This window comes from Haemaphysalis longicornis, unplaced genomic scaffold (assembly GCF_048455015.1).
Source record: "Haemaphysalis longicornis isolate Haplotype H1 unplaced genomic scaffold, Haemaphysalis longicornis Haplotype H1 scaffold_1, whole genome shotgun sequence".
In the NCBI taxonomy this organism is placed as follows: domain Eukaryota; kingdom Metazoa; phylum Arthropoda; class Arachnida; order Ixodida; family Ixodidae; genus Haemaphysalis; species Haemaphysalis longicornis.
Window position 1 is genome coordinate 287,858,991 of NW_027526203.1, and position 17,059 is coordinate 287,876,049.

General features: G+C 47.4%; 1 protein-coding gene across 1 annotated transcript; it reads right to left on the reverse strand.

Moving 5' to 3' along the window:
* Window positions 1-765: 765 nt before the first annotated feature.
* On the reverse strand, window positions 766-5,441 carry LOC144147585 (uncharacterized). The gene is made up of 6 exons (XM_077679571.1): window positions 5,117-5,441; window positions 4,482-4,542; window positions 4,331-4,402; window positions 3,613-3,749; window positions 3,439-3,544; window positions 766-1,346 (listed from the first exon to the last, which is right to left on the reverse strand). Exons 1-6 carry the CDS (start codon window positions 5,202-5,204, stop codon window positions 1,256-1,258), a joined length of 555 nt encoding a protein of 184 aa, XP_077535697.1. The 5' UTR covers window positions 5,205-5,441; the 3' UTR covers window positions 766-1,255.
* Window positions 5,442-17,059: the final 11,618 nt, after the last annotated feature.

Consider the following 17,059-nt stretch of genomic DNA (forward strand, 5'->3'; position numbering starts at 1 on the left):
GCTATGGCAAGGATGTGGAACAACACTTGGCCTTATAATATGGCCTGGCAATGCAAAGTGGCATCGTAGCTTGTTGCTCAATATGCTGTGACTGCCAAACTTCCTAAGTAAACCCCGCTAATGCCAAGAACGTTGGCGGCACTGCCTGCATTTCATTAGTGGCATGTAGTATGCGCATCCAGGACAGTTTATAAAACACAAAGCAGACATACAAAGTGAATTTCACAGCCATGTGGCGACCTCACATTTGCAGAGTGTCTAAGTGATATTCACTTTCCAAGGAAACCTGCAACTTGGCGTTCCGGTTACACAGGTTCCTAACTCTGTGGCTCTTTCTCGTTGCTGATAAGGGCTAGTTACTGCTTGCACCCATGTTTCTGCACCCCTTAAGACATCAATGCGTGCAAATAAGGTGCAAAGAGTGGCAGTATACAAAACATATGCCGAGTAATATTACCCAGGACTTGAACAAAGTAAATGCTGATAAATACCCACCAAATTGACAAAGAAAATATATACCTCTATAAACACTGGAATTCCTAGATACCCGCTGTTTGCATGGCATCACATACAAGGGTGGGTCACTGACAGCAGCACCAAAACAGGACAACCTGACCAATTCAAAAACTGCCACATCCAACCCAGCACAACACATCAGAATTTGTATAATGAAATTCGGTGGTAATAAAGATTACTACAAGTTCAAAAATTTGTAGCTCTGCATGCACAAAAATTTGTGATGCAGGCAGAGAGAGGGAGATAGAGAAACTCATTTTGAAATAAATGCATAACAAAAAAATGGATGGCAGACAACGGGAGGGGACAGTGATCTGGTAACACGTGAACAGCCTCACTGACTTATCTCCTAGACACCCACAATGAGCTGTAGGGAAGATAACAAACAATTAAGTACACTAAAAGGCCACGAGCCACATAGCCCATGACGCCACCACCCAGCGCAACCTAGGATGACAAGCTCAGATTGGCTGAAAAATATCAGATCACCAGCTTGCCTGAGCAGTTCAAAAAACGTCATTGGTTAAAACATAGCACAGTTATAAAGACTGCAACGAGAAAATAGTTCACTGTAACATCAGATCAAGAGCTCAGTGAATATAGCTAGACACCTCTATGTAAAAGAAGGGTGCCTACGAGACCCACAGTTTTGAGATGCATTCTAGCACACCTTTCCCTGCTCTATTGCAACAGCTGCCGTCTGTCTGGGTGTATGGGTACCCACGTGGAGAGAAAGTATTCACACTTCCAGGATGCGATCTTGGTCACCAACGGTGTCAACATCCGGCTCGGGAAGGGTTTCATCAACCTCTTCTTCGAGAGCATCAAACCTAAACAAAGAAATGAAGAATGCCATTTATGTACAATATATTACGTATGCTTTTATAGCACAACTTATCTAAGCACAGACAAACAGGAAGGACTGAACACTGCCACTCAATGCATCCCCTAAAATAAATTTTATGTGGGTCCAGCATAGCTCATTAATAAGCACTAAAGCATGCATTGCAGTATGCCTTGGTGACTAAAATGGAGCAAGGCTAATGCACCCCTTACAAAATGGCCAGTCTCTTTGCTGCCATATGCACGTTAACAGCTTTCTTGGCATAAACTGATTCGAAATACAAAACAGAGATGGGTCTGCATCAAGGGGGGGGGAAGAATAAAAGGCAACAAAAAATTTTGTTGAAACAGTGCATTACTAGACGGGAGGCCAGAGGAGAGGGGAACAGAGGTCAGGAGCTGCAATGGGGTAACGTAATGTGCTGTTTCAACCAAATAAATATTAACTAACTTGTCCAACTTACCATCCTGATTAAGGATAAAAATTTGTAACATGCCAACAAACAAAATGTTGCCCAACCACTCCGTGCTCTGGCACACGTGTAACTAAGATTACTGTGAAACATTTCCACACTGCAGTGCACCAAGGCCCATACAGAGCAGTGCCAGACGACCATCATCCCCCTCAGCCATTGTTTGTCCACTGCAGGGCGAAGGTCTCCTCTCCCGTGTGATGGAGGCGAAAAGCAAAAACGCCCGTGTGTTCGAGATTTCGGCGCATGTTAAAGATCCCCAGGTGGTCGAAATTAATACGGAGCCCTCCACTACGGCGCGCCTCATTGTCTGCGTAGCGTCGGCGCGTTAGACCCCATAATCAATCAATCAAAACAATCCTCTCCCATCCAGCACTAGCTTTGTCCATTCCATCCCTCTGAGTGTGATCACACTCAACTGCATGAGGCCCTCTAGTCTCTGGCCCACACGTAAGTGTTTGCACCGCTTCTGGAAATCCATTTTCCCCTGTGGCCCACCTGTTTTGTATTCTAGACTTATGTCGGCTCTACTCTCCTACTTTTAATTGGGCCTGCTTCGTTTTGATTCAAACTAAAACACCCACAACCTTTTCTTGAGGACTTTTCAAAGTTTCCTTATGAAATAGTTTGCGAGAAAGCCTCATCGGTGATGATTACCAACAGTGCATATTGAATGAACATTTCCCATAGCCGGACAAAACGTAAAATGCAGTTAATTATTCACAAATTTTTCAAGCCAATTTTTTGTCTGATCTATGTTACATTTTTTGGGCCTGCCATTACTAACTGAACTGTTGTCTGCACTTCTTCCAGTGTTTCACTGGCCACTATGGTTACAAAGTTTATCCTAGCCCACGACGTTCAGCACAACAACATACATTACAGTGCAACAACTTAGCAGCAGCTTCTCTTAGTCACAAATGACTACTTGCTTTTTTTTTGTTTTATTGAAATGTATCGATAGGTCTGATAACGAATGTGTCAACAGGGCCGAGCCCCCAGCACATTTACCAGCTCTTATCACTGTATATACACATTCTCCGCAACTTGTTTTCCCAGAGTAGAGTCTGCGTGGATACCATGGACACCGCTATTTCGTTGTTATCGTACTGAACAAATTAGGCTGTGTGAGCTCCAAACATTGCCTCTGGCTACCAGGAATTGAGTCGGGCTACTCCCTTCATTTTTACTATTTATTTGTTGCTGACTTTTCCACATAGTCAAATCTGTTGGGCAAGTTGGTGCATTACGATTAAAAAAAATTGAGCGCGACTTGGACAACGACAGTAAAGAAGGACGACGGGACAAGCGCTTGTCCCGTCATCCTTCTTTACTGTCGTTGTCCAAGTCGCGCTCCATTTTTTTGCATCATTTTCCAGATAGAACAGCTTAGAAACAAACATGCAACCGCAGGTCACAATTAACTATTCAAATAGTTTGGATAGCCACTTCACTTAAAACTGCCACGTCTCACTCCTAAAGAAAGTCTGCAAAGGCAGCACTTTCTCTTGTGCTGCATTATCTTGCCACAGCAGGAGCCTCTTATGGAGAGACTCTTCCCATAACAGGTTCAGCGAACGTCTGTAGAGAGAAATAGTGGCGTTACCTGTCGTACGATGCTTCTTTGTCCGCCAAAAGAGCTTCCTTGATCTCAAGGTGGTTCTTGTAAGTGAGGATGAGGTAAAGAACACATAGCACTAACGTCGTAGCACCTGTAATAATGAAACCGGACAAAAAAGGTCAGAGGGGAGGCTTTAGCTGTGCAATGGTGTGCACTCACCGGCATAACCTCCCAGCCAGGAGCTGCTGTGGTAGGCAAAGCAAAGGATGGACAGGGCCAGGTAGAGGATGCTTTTCCGCCACAGGTCCACCCACCGAATTCCTCTCCACAGGCGAAGGCAGTAGCCCCGCTCTTCCCTTCAATCAAAGTGAGCCGTGAACAACCCGACAAAAGCAAAACTGCATCACCATGCTTTGCGCTCAGGGTAGCTACTAAACAAGAAGCCAATGATCACTGCGTGTTTGCCACTGGATGCACCTGCATACAGCCCACTCTACCGCCCATAACTTCTGTCTTATTTTGCTGTTAGTTTGAACCATCAAATCCATCTTTTTTCTGACTGCAATTACATTCTTAAAATTACAATCGTGCCTTATTGCAATTAAAACCAATACTTGCATGGTGAAAGCTTTGGTGATAAAACCTAGACGGTAATAAACAAGAACCTATATAAATAGGGCTTTTTTTGCATGTTCAGACATTGCAATAGCTCCTTTTAACGTCACCCTCAGTATGGTCTATATCACTGGCCCATTAATTTGGTCACTGTAAACTAGGTTGTACGATAGGTACCACACACAAAAAAGGGCATGCAACTTCTATGGACCGGAAGCCGAATCCGAAAAAAAGCGCTTATTTTATAGCTATCTTTAGCTGCCCAGAATTTTTGGCAATTTTTTTTTTCAATAATGACAATAAAATTATGGGTAGAGCATACCTTATGCAAACCTCCAGAAAAAGGTCCACAGCGAAGGCTGTTTCAAAAAGGGTAATAAACACAGCTGAAACCCTGAAATGAAGTTTGACCTATGTTAATAAAGTTATGCAGAACATATAACAAACGCTTAACTGAAGCAGCGGATACGCACAGTATGTACGGTCCCAGGGAGTCACCGTGGAACGTGATATCTGCACCAATGCCCCAGTACACTATGGACAAGAAGGCGAAGGGCGGGAAAGGGGAAAAAATCAAATCATCACACAGAACAGGTGGAGTGGACAAATGCACAGGACGTGCAGTACAGAAAAGGGTTGTTTCCGAGCAGAGCAATTAATAACTGGTCCAGACATGCAGGATGATGTGCGCGCTGTTCCTCGCACGTATGTGGGCAGGATAAAACGTACTATATATGCATAATAATTATGAAGATGGGCAAATTACGTGTGCCTGCCGCTTTCAAAAGCATTCTAATGCGTATTAGACCAAATGCGTTGCAAGCGCCTGCACCTGCGAGGAAGCCGCGCCACACACGTGCAGACAACCCTCAAAAATATTTGCACGTGCCAAGGATCAATAACAGCTGAAGTAACAGGACGCGATAAGCTTTGAGATCCTAATTTGTGGCTCATTTCCCTTCACTGATAAAAGTTAAGCGTAGTAAACACGTCGCTGTACGCAACATCGTGCAGTAAAGGCATCTTCTTTTGTTGTTATTGTTGCGTCAGGCTGCACGGATAAGGTTCTTTACGGGCTGCAAGATTGAAGATGTAAAGAGGGGATTACCTATTGCAGAGAAGATTCCCCATACTCTTGTCACGGGCGTAACAAAGTCAAGGGTGCGATATAAACCTTGATTCGGTCGATAGCTCATCCTCGCGACATTTAACCTAGGCACCGGAAACGAAACATGAGCGAAACCAAAAGCTATGCGACTTCCGCTGTTTTCATTCGCACCGTGAACAGTAGGAGGATGCACTCGTTTTCACAGAATGACACAGAACGTTTACGAATATTTTTTCCTGCTGAAGAGACGTGTTTTTGCGCGTCACATCAGTCTACTCCGTGCTGCAGCTTACAAAAGTGTTTTCTTCAACCGAGACGGGAAACAGGTAAAGATAGTGGTGCGGGCATGGTAGCACGGAGGTAAGTTTCTTTCCTTTACCTATGACAACAGAAGGTGGCGCCGCCGGCACCTGCGATGCAAACCACGGGGGCCAAGAAACGCCTGAGCGAGTGGTGGACCATAGTGCGCCGGTAATTGAACTGAACCTGCAGCAACCGCTCCGCAAAGGCAGCCTGAACTCAAACCACGGGGGCCTTGGTGACGGTGGCCAAGAAACGCCTGAGCGAGTGGTGGACCATAGTGCGCCGGTAATTGAACTGAACCTGCAGCAACCGCTCCGCAAAGGCAGCCTGAACTCAACGACAGTGTGTGTGCGCGTGAGTCATAGTGCGTGATGGACCGTCACCGTACGCACCGGCTCCCCGGAGAACGAAACTGAGCTCTCCGAAATTGTCATTTCGTGTGTTTTTGTGTGCTGTTTTTTTTAGGTTTGTGTGCGAACAGTTTATACGGTCTGGGCACCAATGTTGGAGCCCGCCCGATACAAAGGGTACGACCACAGATCATCATCATCATGCCAGATAGTAGGCACAGAGCCACGCTTGTGTCGCACCTTTCAAATTTCTTTGTACCTTTGTTGGACTACAAACTATAATTTTCCTCAGCCACATTTCACTCTTTTGTTTTCATTCCATTTTTCTGTGACTCATCGTGAAACGGGCAGAGCATGGAAAAAAAGAAAACTTTTCTTTATGGTGCAGAGCATGTGCACAAAGGCAGCTGTGGAAAGCATTTAAGTCAAAATTCTTAGATCTATACAATGTTTCAAGCACGCCTGCTGTGAGGTACGGAAGATCGTGAGGTGCAAAAAATAGGAGGGCGAACCGGGGAGCGCGCGCCGGGAAAGGGAAATGGCAGCGCTAGGCGAGGGTTATGGAAGAGGCTGAGGGGGTCTGCGAAAAGGTGACGGGACTGCGCCGGAAAAGGGAAACAGTAGTGCTGAAGGAGGTGGGCCGCTGCCGTACGTACAGCCGCCTTGAGAGGTACAGACGGTGCCGAACGGGAAAGCGCGGAAACACGCACCGAGGTGACGCACGGGCGAAAGATAAAGGCGACAGCTACTCCCGCGAGTTATAATAATACTTTATATGTACTCATGGTGGGTGGAATCAGGCGTACATGGCCGCAGAAGGCAGAATTGCCCATACCTAGTCAGGCCAGCAAAACCAGTCGATAAACAGGGTATACCAGTGAAGAGCAGCACGTGGCAGATAGCGGGGTAAGAATTGCGGGAGATTCTAACATGAAGAGGAGCAGCGCTGCCGTAGTGGAAATGGTAGGGTGGATGAAGGTGGGGTATTTCCCCGGTAAAGATGCAGACGGCACAGACGAAGACACAAGCGAAGGGGCAGCTGGCCTTGTCCAGTAAAGCTAGAAACGATTGCCGCGGGGCTTAAAAGGGGGAGGAGGGAAAACTTGGCCAGGAGATAGCGAAGGGGGTAAATGACCTGAGGGCGACGGCCCCAAATGTGCTCATTGCAGTCTGCACCGTGCTGGAGGTGACAAAGCAGGGCGTGCACACCGAACGGGCAGTACTCGCTGCTAACAGCGAGATCGTGAGGCGTGGCAGGGAACTTGGGCTTCAAGTGATAGACGTGAACAGGGTCGTGGGTAGCATTGGACATAGGCAAGCTTTTCAGTGGGACGGCATTCACTTCAGCCCCATGCTAGGAAACAAGGTGGGGTGGCGCTTAGGTGGGAGAGCGGTAGCTTTTCTGGGGGGCCCCGCGCAGCTAAGGAAGGCGAACTAAGAGACAAAGGGGAAGCGAGGGGCGCATGCACAGTGAACGCTGGGAGGCAGCCAGGCAGAGCTAACCGAAGAACCTACAGACATAACTGAGAACGTTGACAGAGGCGATTTAGGTGGAAACAATAGAGCGAACAATTTTTAAAAGACAAAAATAGCCGAATGCGAAAGGAAAAACAAATGCAATAAATATTTAATCACCTAAATAAATATGCAGGGAGGCAGAAAGCCTGATAAGTGGGTAGAAATTCAAAACAAACTTGAACGGGAAGAAATAAACGTGTACGCTTTAGCCGAGACTCACCTCCGAGACCTAGAAGCCCCACCTGTCACAGACAATTATGTCTGGGATGGATGCAACAGGACCACAGGAATGAAGAGAGGGGGAGGTGTTGGCATGCTTATTAAACAAGGGACCGACTGGCAGAGAGTGCATGAAAGATGTAAAGACCATCTATGGGTTAGAGGCACCATAGTGGGGAAGAATACATGGTTAGGGCAGTGTATCTATGGACTGGAAGCAGAGCTAGGGAGGAAAATGAGGAAATGGTAAACTGTTTGAGAAGAGATAGAAACGAGTACAAAGATTGGGGTGAAATAATCTTAGTTGGATATATGAATGCCCACCTAGAAGATTTGGATGGATACACAGATCGCGGGTTTTCTAGTGATAGATCTATGTCAGAAATCCGGCTTGCAATGGTAAACACGGAAAATAAGTTTGACGAACAAATAACGTGGGAAAGCGGTAACAGACAGTCCAGCATAGACTATAGCCTAGTCTCCGAAACAGTATACGAAAGGTTGCGGGAAATGAGGGTAGATGAAAACGGAACAGACAGCGTATACGGATTACCTTGCACCTTGGAGGCGCAACCCAGACAAATTTAGAAATTGGTGCAACCGGAGGAACTAATTTGAACGATGAACAGTTAAAGATCATCGCTGATATTATGGAAGACGAAATCAATAGGTACCCAGACAAAGATTGTGAGTACGACGAAATGATTGCGTTGATAAATCATAAGATGCATGAAGCCAAGCAACGAAACCGATGGAATGGGAAGAGAAAGCCGAGAAGCTGGTGGAATAAATAAATAAAAGAGGCTATATATTGACCAGCGAAAAAGGCGTCGAGAGAACATAGGCAAAAAGAACTGGTATGGAACCGGAGGCAGTGAAGGAAAAATGGCATATCTACCGGGAAAAAAAAAAAAAAAAAACTAAAAGTGCAGAAAAAGGTGCAAGCAAAGACCAAGCAGAAAAGAGAACAATGGATGGCAGAAATACAGAAGAAGGAGGACAAAAGTGCATCCAAGAAGTTTTGGAACCATGTAGAATTACTAAGCTCAAGAAACGATATCCATAAAAAATTCTTGATTGATGAGGAGGGGAAACATTTAGAAGGAGAGCAGGCGTTGGCGCATATTTATGAAGTGATTAGTAAGAAGTTCAGAGAAATAGAGGTCGGTAAGCCTGCACCGATAACATCAACGCCACAGAAGACTGCGGAAAGGGAATTAAGTTAGAGCAACCTCGATTGAAAAAAAGCAGAACAAAAGGTTTCCCCCAAACAGCAGTGGGCCCGGATGGAATACCAATGCAGCTGATAAACCTGCTTAAACCTAAAAGTAAGGCATCGTTTATGAGGGCAATAGATAAGGTGATACAAACCAAACAAATACCGGAGGATTGGCTGGAAGGTAGGATTAATTTAATATATAAAAGCAGAGGCAACGAAGCCAGTATTGATTCATACAGACCACTCACAGTAACATCAGTGGTGTATAGATTCGTAATGCAGGTGATAAAATCAGAAATTCAAGCATGGATCGAAGAAAATAAATCCTTGGGGAACTGCAGAATGGATTTAGACAAGGCAGACGATTGGGTGATAATTTGTTCGGGATAACACAGTGCACTGAAATTGCGAAAGCGCAGAATAGACCATTATAGATTGCGTTTTTGGACAGTAAAGGGGCATACGACAACGTAAATAGAGAACTGCTGTGGATAATGCTGAAACTCCAGGGATTAGATGACGAGTTAACACAGTTCTTTATAGCAATTTATAAAGATAATAGAGTGCACTTGACGTGGGAAGGGCATTGTTCTTTCAGCTGATAACCAGACCGATATGCAACGGCTCATAAATATTAGCGGTCAGGAAGCCACCGACCTCGGGTTAAATTTTAGCGCAGAAAAATCGGGAATAATGGTTTTCAATGACACTAGCACTGACGCAGTGTCAATCCAGCATGTCGAATTACCCAGAGTCAAGGAATATAAATATTTGAGAGTGTAGATAAATGAAGGGAATAACTACTTAAGAACCCATGAGGAGCAACTTAAGGGTAAGGGAAAACGAAACGGAGCTACAATGAGACATAGAGCTCTGTGGGGGTATAACAAATATGAAGTAGTGAGAGGAATGTGGAAGGGAGTAATGGTTCCGGGTCTCACATTTGCGAATGCAGTACTCTGCTTAAAATGAGACGCTCTAGCAGGCCTTGAAGTGAACCAGAGAACGGTAGGCCGTTTGACCTACAACTAACGAAGCAGTGCAGGGAGGTATGGGCTGGGCGTCGTTTGAAGTTCGAGAAGCTCAGAGTAAAATATGTTTTGAGAGGAGGCTGAGAGCAATGGGTCAACGTAGGTGGACAGATAAGGTTTTTAGGTACCTATACACGAAAAGCGTGTACACGCAGTGGCTAAGGAAGGCTAGAAGGCTAACGATGAAGTACGGAAAGAACAGTGGAGAATCCAAGACATCCAGATAACCAAAAAAAAGAGGCAAGGCAGATAGAAACGAATAAATGGAGAAAAGAAAATGGAAGCTAAAACTCCGTTAGAGATGTACAGGGCTGAGGAATCAGACATCAGAAGGGAAAATTTCTATGATAATTCCAAAGGCAGTGCTTTGCTTTTTGAGGCTAGAGCAGGTTGCTTGCGAAGAGCTTTGTGGGGAAGTATACATAAAACAATGGGGAATGCATGGTCTGCGGAAAAGAAACAGAAACTATGCGGCACATAGTGTTAGAATGCGAGGGTATCCATCCAAATCTAGACGGGAATATTCGGCTTCCAGAAGCCCTAGGATTTGAGGGTAGCACAGAGGCAGTTAACTTCAAGGCTGTCGAGGCGACGAAAAGGAGATTAGAATGCTGGTGGACGAAAAGCAGAGAGGAGAATATTGCCTAGGACAGCTACCACCTGTAACAGAAAAAATAAGTATTTTGTGCCTAATAAGTTTTTTTTTGCTTGCCCTAAGAGCAGCGCTAGTATTAAATGAAGTGTAAAACATAGGTATATTAGTTTCTTTTTAGTTTTTTTTGGTAAGATGACGCGTCATGACAACGGTACAAAGGGGATAACACTATCCACCACCACCACCACCACCACCACCACCACCACCACCACCACCACCACCACCATCATCATCATCATCATCATCATCATCATCATCATCATCATCATCATCATCGGGGTGATTCCTGGTGATGGCGAGCGAGCGAAACGTGCTTCAAAACGTAGCGGCAACCGCGAGAAGCTCTGTGACTACCCGAGAAATCCCTTGGTCTGAGCATAACCACGGCCTCCCCAATCCCCGGGTCGTTCTAATACAGGGAGATCACACATCGCCGCCTACTCCGCCGCCACTATTCCCCCCCCCCCCCTCCTTCTTCTATACACCCCAGCCTCACACGTACAGAGGTCAGAAGCTGGCACCTCCTCCAAACGCACTCCCTGTAGAGCCACCCTCTCCCACTCTCACCCATCCCACTTCCCCTCCTTACTGTGCCCAGTCTGCGGCGCCCGGGATATCCACCACTTTCACTCCCTCTGTGAGTGCCCGCACTCCCCCTTCCCTCCACCCAGCTACTAAGAGCAGGCCCGGCGGAGCTCGACCTTATGACCCAGACTACCCTTGCCTCCAGGGCCCAACAGGTCGCGGAGGCCCTCTGGGCCCCCGCCACTCCTTCCCCCTGACCCAGTCGTGAATAAAATGGTTCTCTCTCTCTCTCTCTCTCTCTCTCTCTCTCTCTCTCTCTCTCTCTCTCTCTCTCTCTCTCTCTTGAATGTTGCTGTACAGGCGCTGGTCAGATGGTGACGGGAACGGCCGCAAAGTGCAACAGGAAGTTAAGCAGCAGGTCAACAGAAGGTCCAACTGTGCTTTTTGGCTTTTTCCAAAAGCGAAGATCGCCGTGATTTTTCTTTCCTCCGGGGGGACTGCCTACAAAGCTGGCATGATGATAATATATGTCGTTAGGTGGGGTCGGGTAAAAAATGCCTTGACAGTGAAAAAAAAAAAAAAAAGGTTTAAGAGCTAAACACTAAAGCACGAAGGTAACAGAAGCGAAGTAAGACAAGCAAAGGGAAACACTTCACGCGCCGTCTCATGACAGCTCACCACGTTGCCCGCCGTACGTTGCCCCGCCTTAGTGAGAGAGTGACAGGAGGGGTTTTATGTTTTATGGGCGTTGCGTGCAGGCTCACTAGGCTTCGTCCAAACCACATAATCCTAGCGCTTGTGGCGGGGCCGTGCCCTCAGTGGAGCTCGCTTGCTTTGAGACACTGTAGCACAACATAGGGTAGCGCCTCTTCCAGCGGCATAGAACAAGCCCTGCACACCACTTCTTGGTTATCGGGCATCTGGTCACAAGAGCAAGAAAGGGAACATTCATCGCTGCGTATGTCCCCTTCCTTGTTCTTGTGTCCTATTTTCTGCTCTGTAGTCGAGATCATGTTGACCCAACTAGCCCAAACTTCAACCTTCTCAGGGCCAGCTTTTGGAGAAGCACGATTATACCAGATACTCCTATATGCCCCTCACCAATTAAGCTCCTTTGGTCTATGAAGAGACCGCCGTGGTACGTAGGTTTGCATGAGGCCTTTCGCGCCGCGAAAGTGGGACAACCGATGTGCACTGAATTACCTCGACTGCAACAGCGTCATGGCAGATCACGACAGTGCGGCTAACCTTTCGATGGCGCGTATTGTTGGCCGTAGAGCTCCTGTTGGCACCAGGAAAGTGTGCCATCTTCCAGTGTTTTCGCGTCATCGTATATCTTTTTCCCTCCCATAAGCAACGACCCCGCAGGACGGCTTGCAAGATCGAAGGGCTGGCTAGCGTAGTTTTTCCCGGTACACCCGCCCATTGTCACGTCAATCCAACAAGGGGACAGGATACACAGAAAACATTTAATATACAGAGACGGTACTTCACTGAATAATACGGTTCTAAGCTAAACAAATATATTCTTGCGGGTCGAGTTCGCGGATCAGTCTGTAAATGCGGTGCTTTCTCACTTTACAAGTGATATCTTCCTGTTTGATGTAGGAACCATAGTGACAGTAGTGTCCTTGGAGTCTTGTAGTTAGTAAACCCAGCAGGAGTCGCCAAAAGCCCAGGGTGCGTAGCCCCGGGTGCCTTTGAGTGTCTCGGGTGCGCGGCCCGAGCGTTCAAGCCCGGAAGCCCAGCTAGTTCTCGCTTCCGGAGCCGCCAACGGTGCGTTGCCGTGCGCGGGATCGTGGCCTGGAGCTGGCATCTGGAGGCCGTGGGAGTCGTCAGGCTTGGCGCCTTTCCAGGGGCGTGGCCTAGAGCTCGTTCGCAGGTGTCGCCATGGCTCGCCCTTGTTCCGAACGCGTGCCTCCTTCAACTTCCTTTTCCTCTCGTCCCCCTCTTCCAACCAATCTTCGTATACTTAATACTTCTTAGATTGGAACACGCTCACTCGTGAGGTAGCTCATCACATTATTAACTCCCCTTTTTAGGCGTTTTTTCCTGAAAAAAATGGCTCACTCGCTGCATGGGGAATGTAGACTCAATTGATCTTGACAAAGTCCTTAGTTTGAGCACAGCCTCCTCTTACACGTGCTCTCTTGTAGCACCACAAATTCCTACTACACGTCGGTTCCTCTCCTCCTGATGACGCCGTGCGTGGAATTCAATCGCCTTTCACGATAGCCGAGTTCCTTGCTGCGATTGATCCCGCCAAGCATCGGACCGCTCCAGGGCCAGATGGCCTTACGTACGAGGTGTATAAGAACCTCGACGATCCATCCCTCAGCAATCTCCTTGACTCCGTTAACGAGGTCTGGCTCTCCGGTCACATACCAGAATCTTGGCTCCTCGCTGATATCGTCCCGATACCGAAGCCTGGTAAGCCACCCGATCAGCTCCCTAATTTGAGTCCAATAGCCTTGACGTGCACCCAGTGCAAACTGTTGGAGCGCATGCTGGCAACCCGGCTTCAATGGTGGATGGACACTTTCCGGTAGTATCACCCGGCGCAGATCGGGTTTAGGCCCCGTCTGGGTACCGAGGATGGGCTTGACCACTTCTCGTCAATGGTGTTACTTGGCGGCCGATCACACAAAGTGCGCACAGTGCTTGCCATGGACATACAAAAGGCATACGACAACGTTAGACACTGAGCCATCTTGGAAATTCTCCAAGGCCTTCTTCTCCCGGGCAAGGTTTGCTCTTTCCGATGCAACCGACATACTGATACGCTTTTCGCGGTCGCACAAGAACTGGCGGCTGAGTCTCAACCCCAGGTCGTGCAGGCATTTGTGGACGCTGGGGCCAAGGACGATGTGGTGACAAGGACAATGTCCTTGTCACCACATGTGGTGACAATGTGGTGACAAGGACAATGGCCAAGGACAATGTCCTTCCCACCCAGAGGCCTGTTAAACGTGCTTCTACGAAACACACCGCACCCTGCCGTCTATGCTGGCTGAGCTTACGGCCATGCGGGACGGCTTGCAAGCACTAACTCCTGCTCTTCATCAAGCCCCTGGAGGTACTACTTTACAAATTTATACTGACTCCACGGCGGCCATACGTGAATTACGTCGAGTGAATAACAACTCGGCTATCTCGAGGGACATTCATGACATACTGGATACGTACCCCTGCCCTCTGCGGCTCTCGTGGGTCCGGCGAAATACGCTTCCCACTCACATTGCGGCGGATGGTGCCTGCCACACTGCATTTGTTACACGACCATTGCCTTTACGGACACTAGATACCCCAGGACAGTTTTTCCAAAGGAAACCACACGAGCTCTAATCCCACCGTGTGGAACGGACCTCCCTAGCAGACTCACTCACTGGGAGGAGGTCTTGCTGCGAAGACTTCGTGTTGGTGTAGCCCTCTCTCCCGCTGTTACCCGGGAGTGGCCACCACTCTACCATGCCCCGTTCGACCAGAACTGCCCCTTTTGCACGGATCCTGACGAAGATTCGGACACAGAACATTTGCTGTGGACGCGCCCTTCATTGCAAGAGGCCAGAACACGACACCTTCGAGGCACAGGCGTCCCCCCTGGCAGACCACCTGACCTTCATCGGTGGATATGGGGACCCCACCACCGCTCCCTCCTTGCGTTTCTTCGCGATACGGGAGTTAACCTATGCTTGTAGCATAGTATTTATGCCAACGGGCATACTATCGCAATTAAAAAAAAGTACACCCTTACACTCTAACATACACAGTTCTCACACACAGTTCGCAGTACGGTTTAAAGGCAGAGTTAAATGTCCTTTGGTATACAAATTCCACCCTACATTCCACCAGTTCTATACAGTAACTGCTAAAGAGCAACACGAGTGAGCACCCCTTCGCTTAGGCTACACTACACATAAAGTCCTTTCTTCCTTTTTTTCCTTTTTATGTACTCCACATGAAAGTCATATTCTTGTAGAGCTACAGACCATCGCATTATGCGACTGTTATTTAGTTTCGCCTTCTCCAGATATTCCAGTGGCTGATGCTCTGTCTGAACTGTGAAGGCTTTCCCATAGAGATGTATGTGGAATCTTTTTATACCCCGTACCAAAGCCAAACATGCCTTCTGTATGGTAGAGTAATTTCTCTCCGCTTGATTTATCCTCTTACTGACTAAACAGATCTGGTGTAACTTCCGATGTTTCTCTTGCATCAAAACTGCACCAAGAGCTTTGTCTGAGGCGTCTGTTCTCAAAATAAAATGCTCCCTCATGTTCGGTGCTAATAGTGCTGGTGCCCGTGTCGTGCAGCTCTTGAGTTTATCAAATGCTTCTGCACATTCTGTTGCCCATTTCACGGTATTGCTCGAACCTTTTTTCGTGAGTTCCACCAGGGGATCAGCCGTACACTCGTAGTTGGGAATGAAATCTCGATAAAATCCAGTCAGTCCAGAAACGACTGCACTTGCTTCTTCGTCTTTGGTGGATGTGCTGCTTTTATCTTGTGCACAGAGAGAGAGAGAGAGAGAGAGAGAGAGAGAGAGAGAGAGAGAGAGAGAGAGAGAGAGAGAGAGAGAAAGAGAGAGAGAGAGAGAGAGAGAGAGAGAGAGAGAGAGAGAGAGAGAGAGAGAGAGAGAGAGAGAGAGAGAGAGAGAGAGAGAGAGAGAGAGAGAGAGAGGAGAGAGAGAGAGAGAGAGAGAGTAAATGTCACTACCGTCAAGAATGAGAAACACCGCCGTCGTCTGACAGCTGCCGCGTTCCTAGATGTTCAGAGAGCATTTGATAATGTCTTCTGTGATGCCATCTGGATTCCCTTGAGTCCACTGGTATTGGAGGACAGTTGCATCAGTGGATAGCGAGCTATCTCCGTGGACGGATGGTTTTCATGTCCACACTTGATGGAGAGACATCCGATCAATCCGCCACTCGCCGCGGGCCACAAGGAGGAGTCCTCAGCTTAACGCTATTTTGTCCAGGATTTCTTCCTTGGTACACACAGTCCCCATTCCTAATTTGTGTCCAGGAACGTCACTGCTTGGCAGCCGAATTCACACTTTGTAGGCTTAATCGTTAGATTTGCCTCTTGCAGTCGTTGAAACAAAGCTTCAAGAGTTTCGACGTGTTCTTTTCATGTGTCCGTGGTTATCAAAATGGCATCAATGTAGTGTTCCACGTTACGGGAGTCCTTGTAGCACTTTCCTCATTAATTTCGTATAAGTAGCAGAGCCCCAAATGGCATAAGTCCAAATGGCATAAACTTGAAATGGAAAGTCCCAATGAACAGAAAAAACCTGTCTTCTCTTTCGACTCTTCAGCCATAGGGATTTGCCAATATCCCTTGGTGAGGTCGAGCTTGGAAAAGTACTTCTTGTCAGCGACGTTTGCGAAAACAGCGTCTGCGACCAAAATGTTGTTGAGGCCTCGGAAATCCCCACACACTCTAGTCGACGCATCCGGTTTCTTCACCACCAGTAAAGGGGCATTGTATGTGGAATCATGCTTTTCAGTTATCTGTTGTGTCAACATTGATTCGACCTTTTTTTCAATATCCCCTTGGACTGCAAGTGGCAATGAATATTGTTTTACGTGCACTTGCTTGTCTGAGGTTAGCTGTACCTTGCATTTTTGCATGGTGGTCCTTCCGGTACATATGAAAACAGCTGAGCGTACTTCTGAAGCTGGTCTCGAAGTTTCTAGTGCTTCGCTTTTCTTCAGGGTGGGGCATAGTTCAACCTTTTCTACTCCCATAGTTCTTCTTGCCGAATATGAGAGTACTTCATGCTCCGTATCTTCGGCTAACACCACGCAAGCTGTACTCGGATTGTTACTTGTTGGGGACGCCTCTCCTCGCACTTCTTCATTATGTTGACGTGGAAGAGTTTCCTCCGTCCGTTTGCTAACAACTTGTAGTCCACTTCATTTCTCTTGCATGTGACCACACGTTGTTCTCATTGCACAGACCCACGTCTACGAAGTTTTAAGAGGGTTCAATGTTGAATGGCCCTCCGCACAGCTTTAGGCCCATGTCCAGCTCTTGCAAAGGTGGGCTTTAGGCTCAGCTTAGGCTCTGTTGTCCCGCAAGCTCCATTACTGCTAATTCCCTGGCAACGGAGGCCCAGCA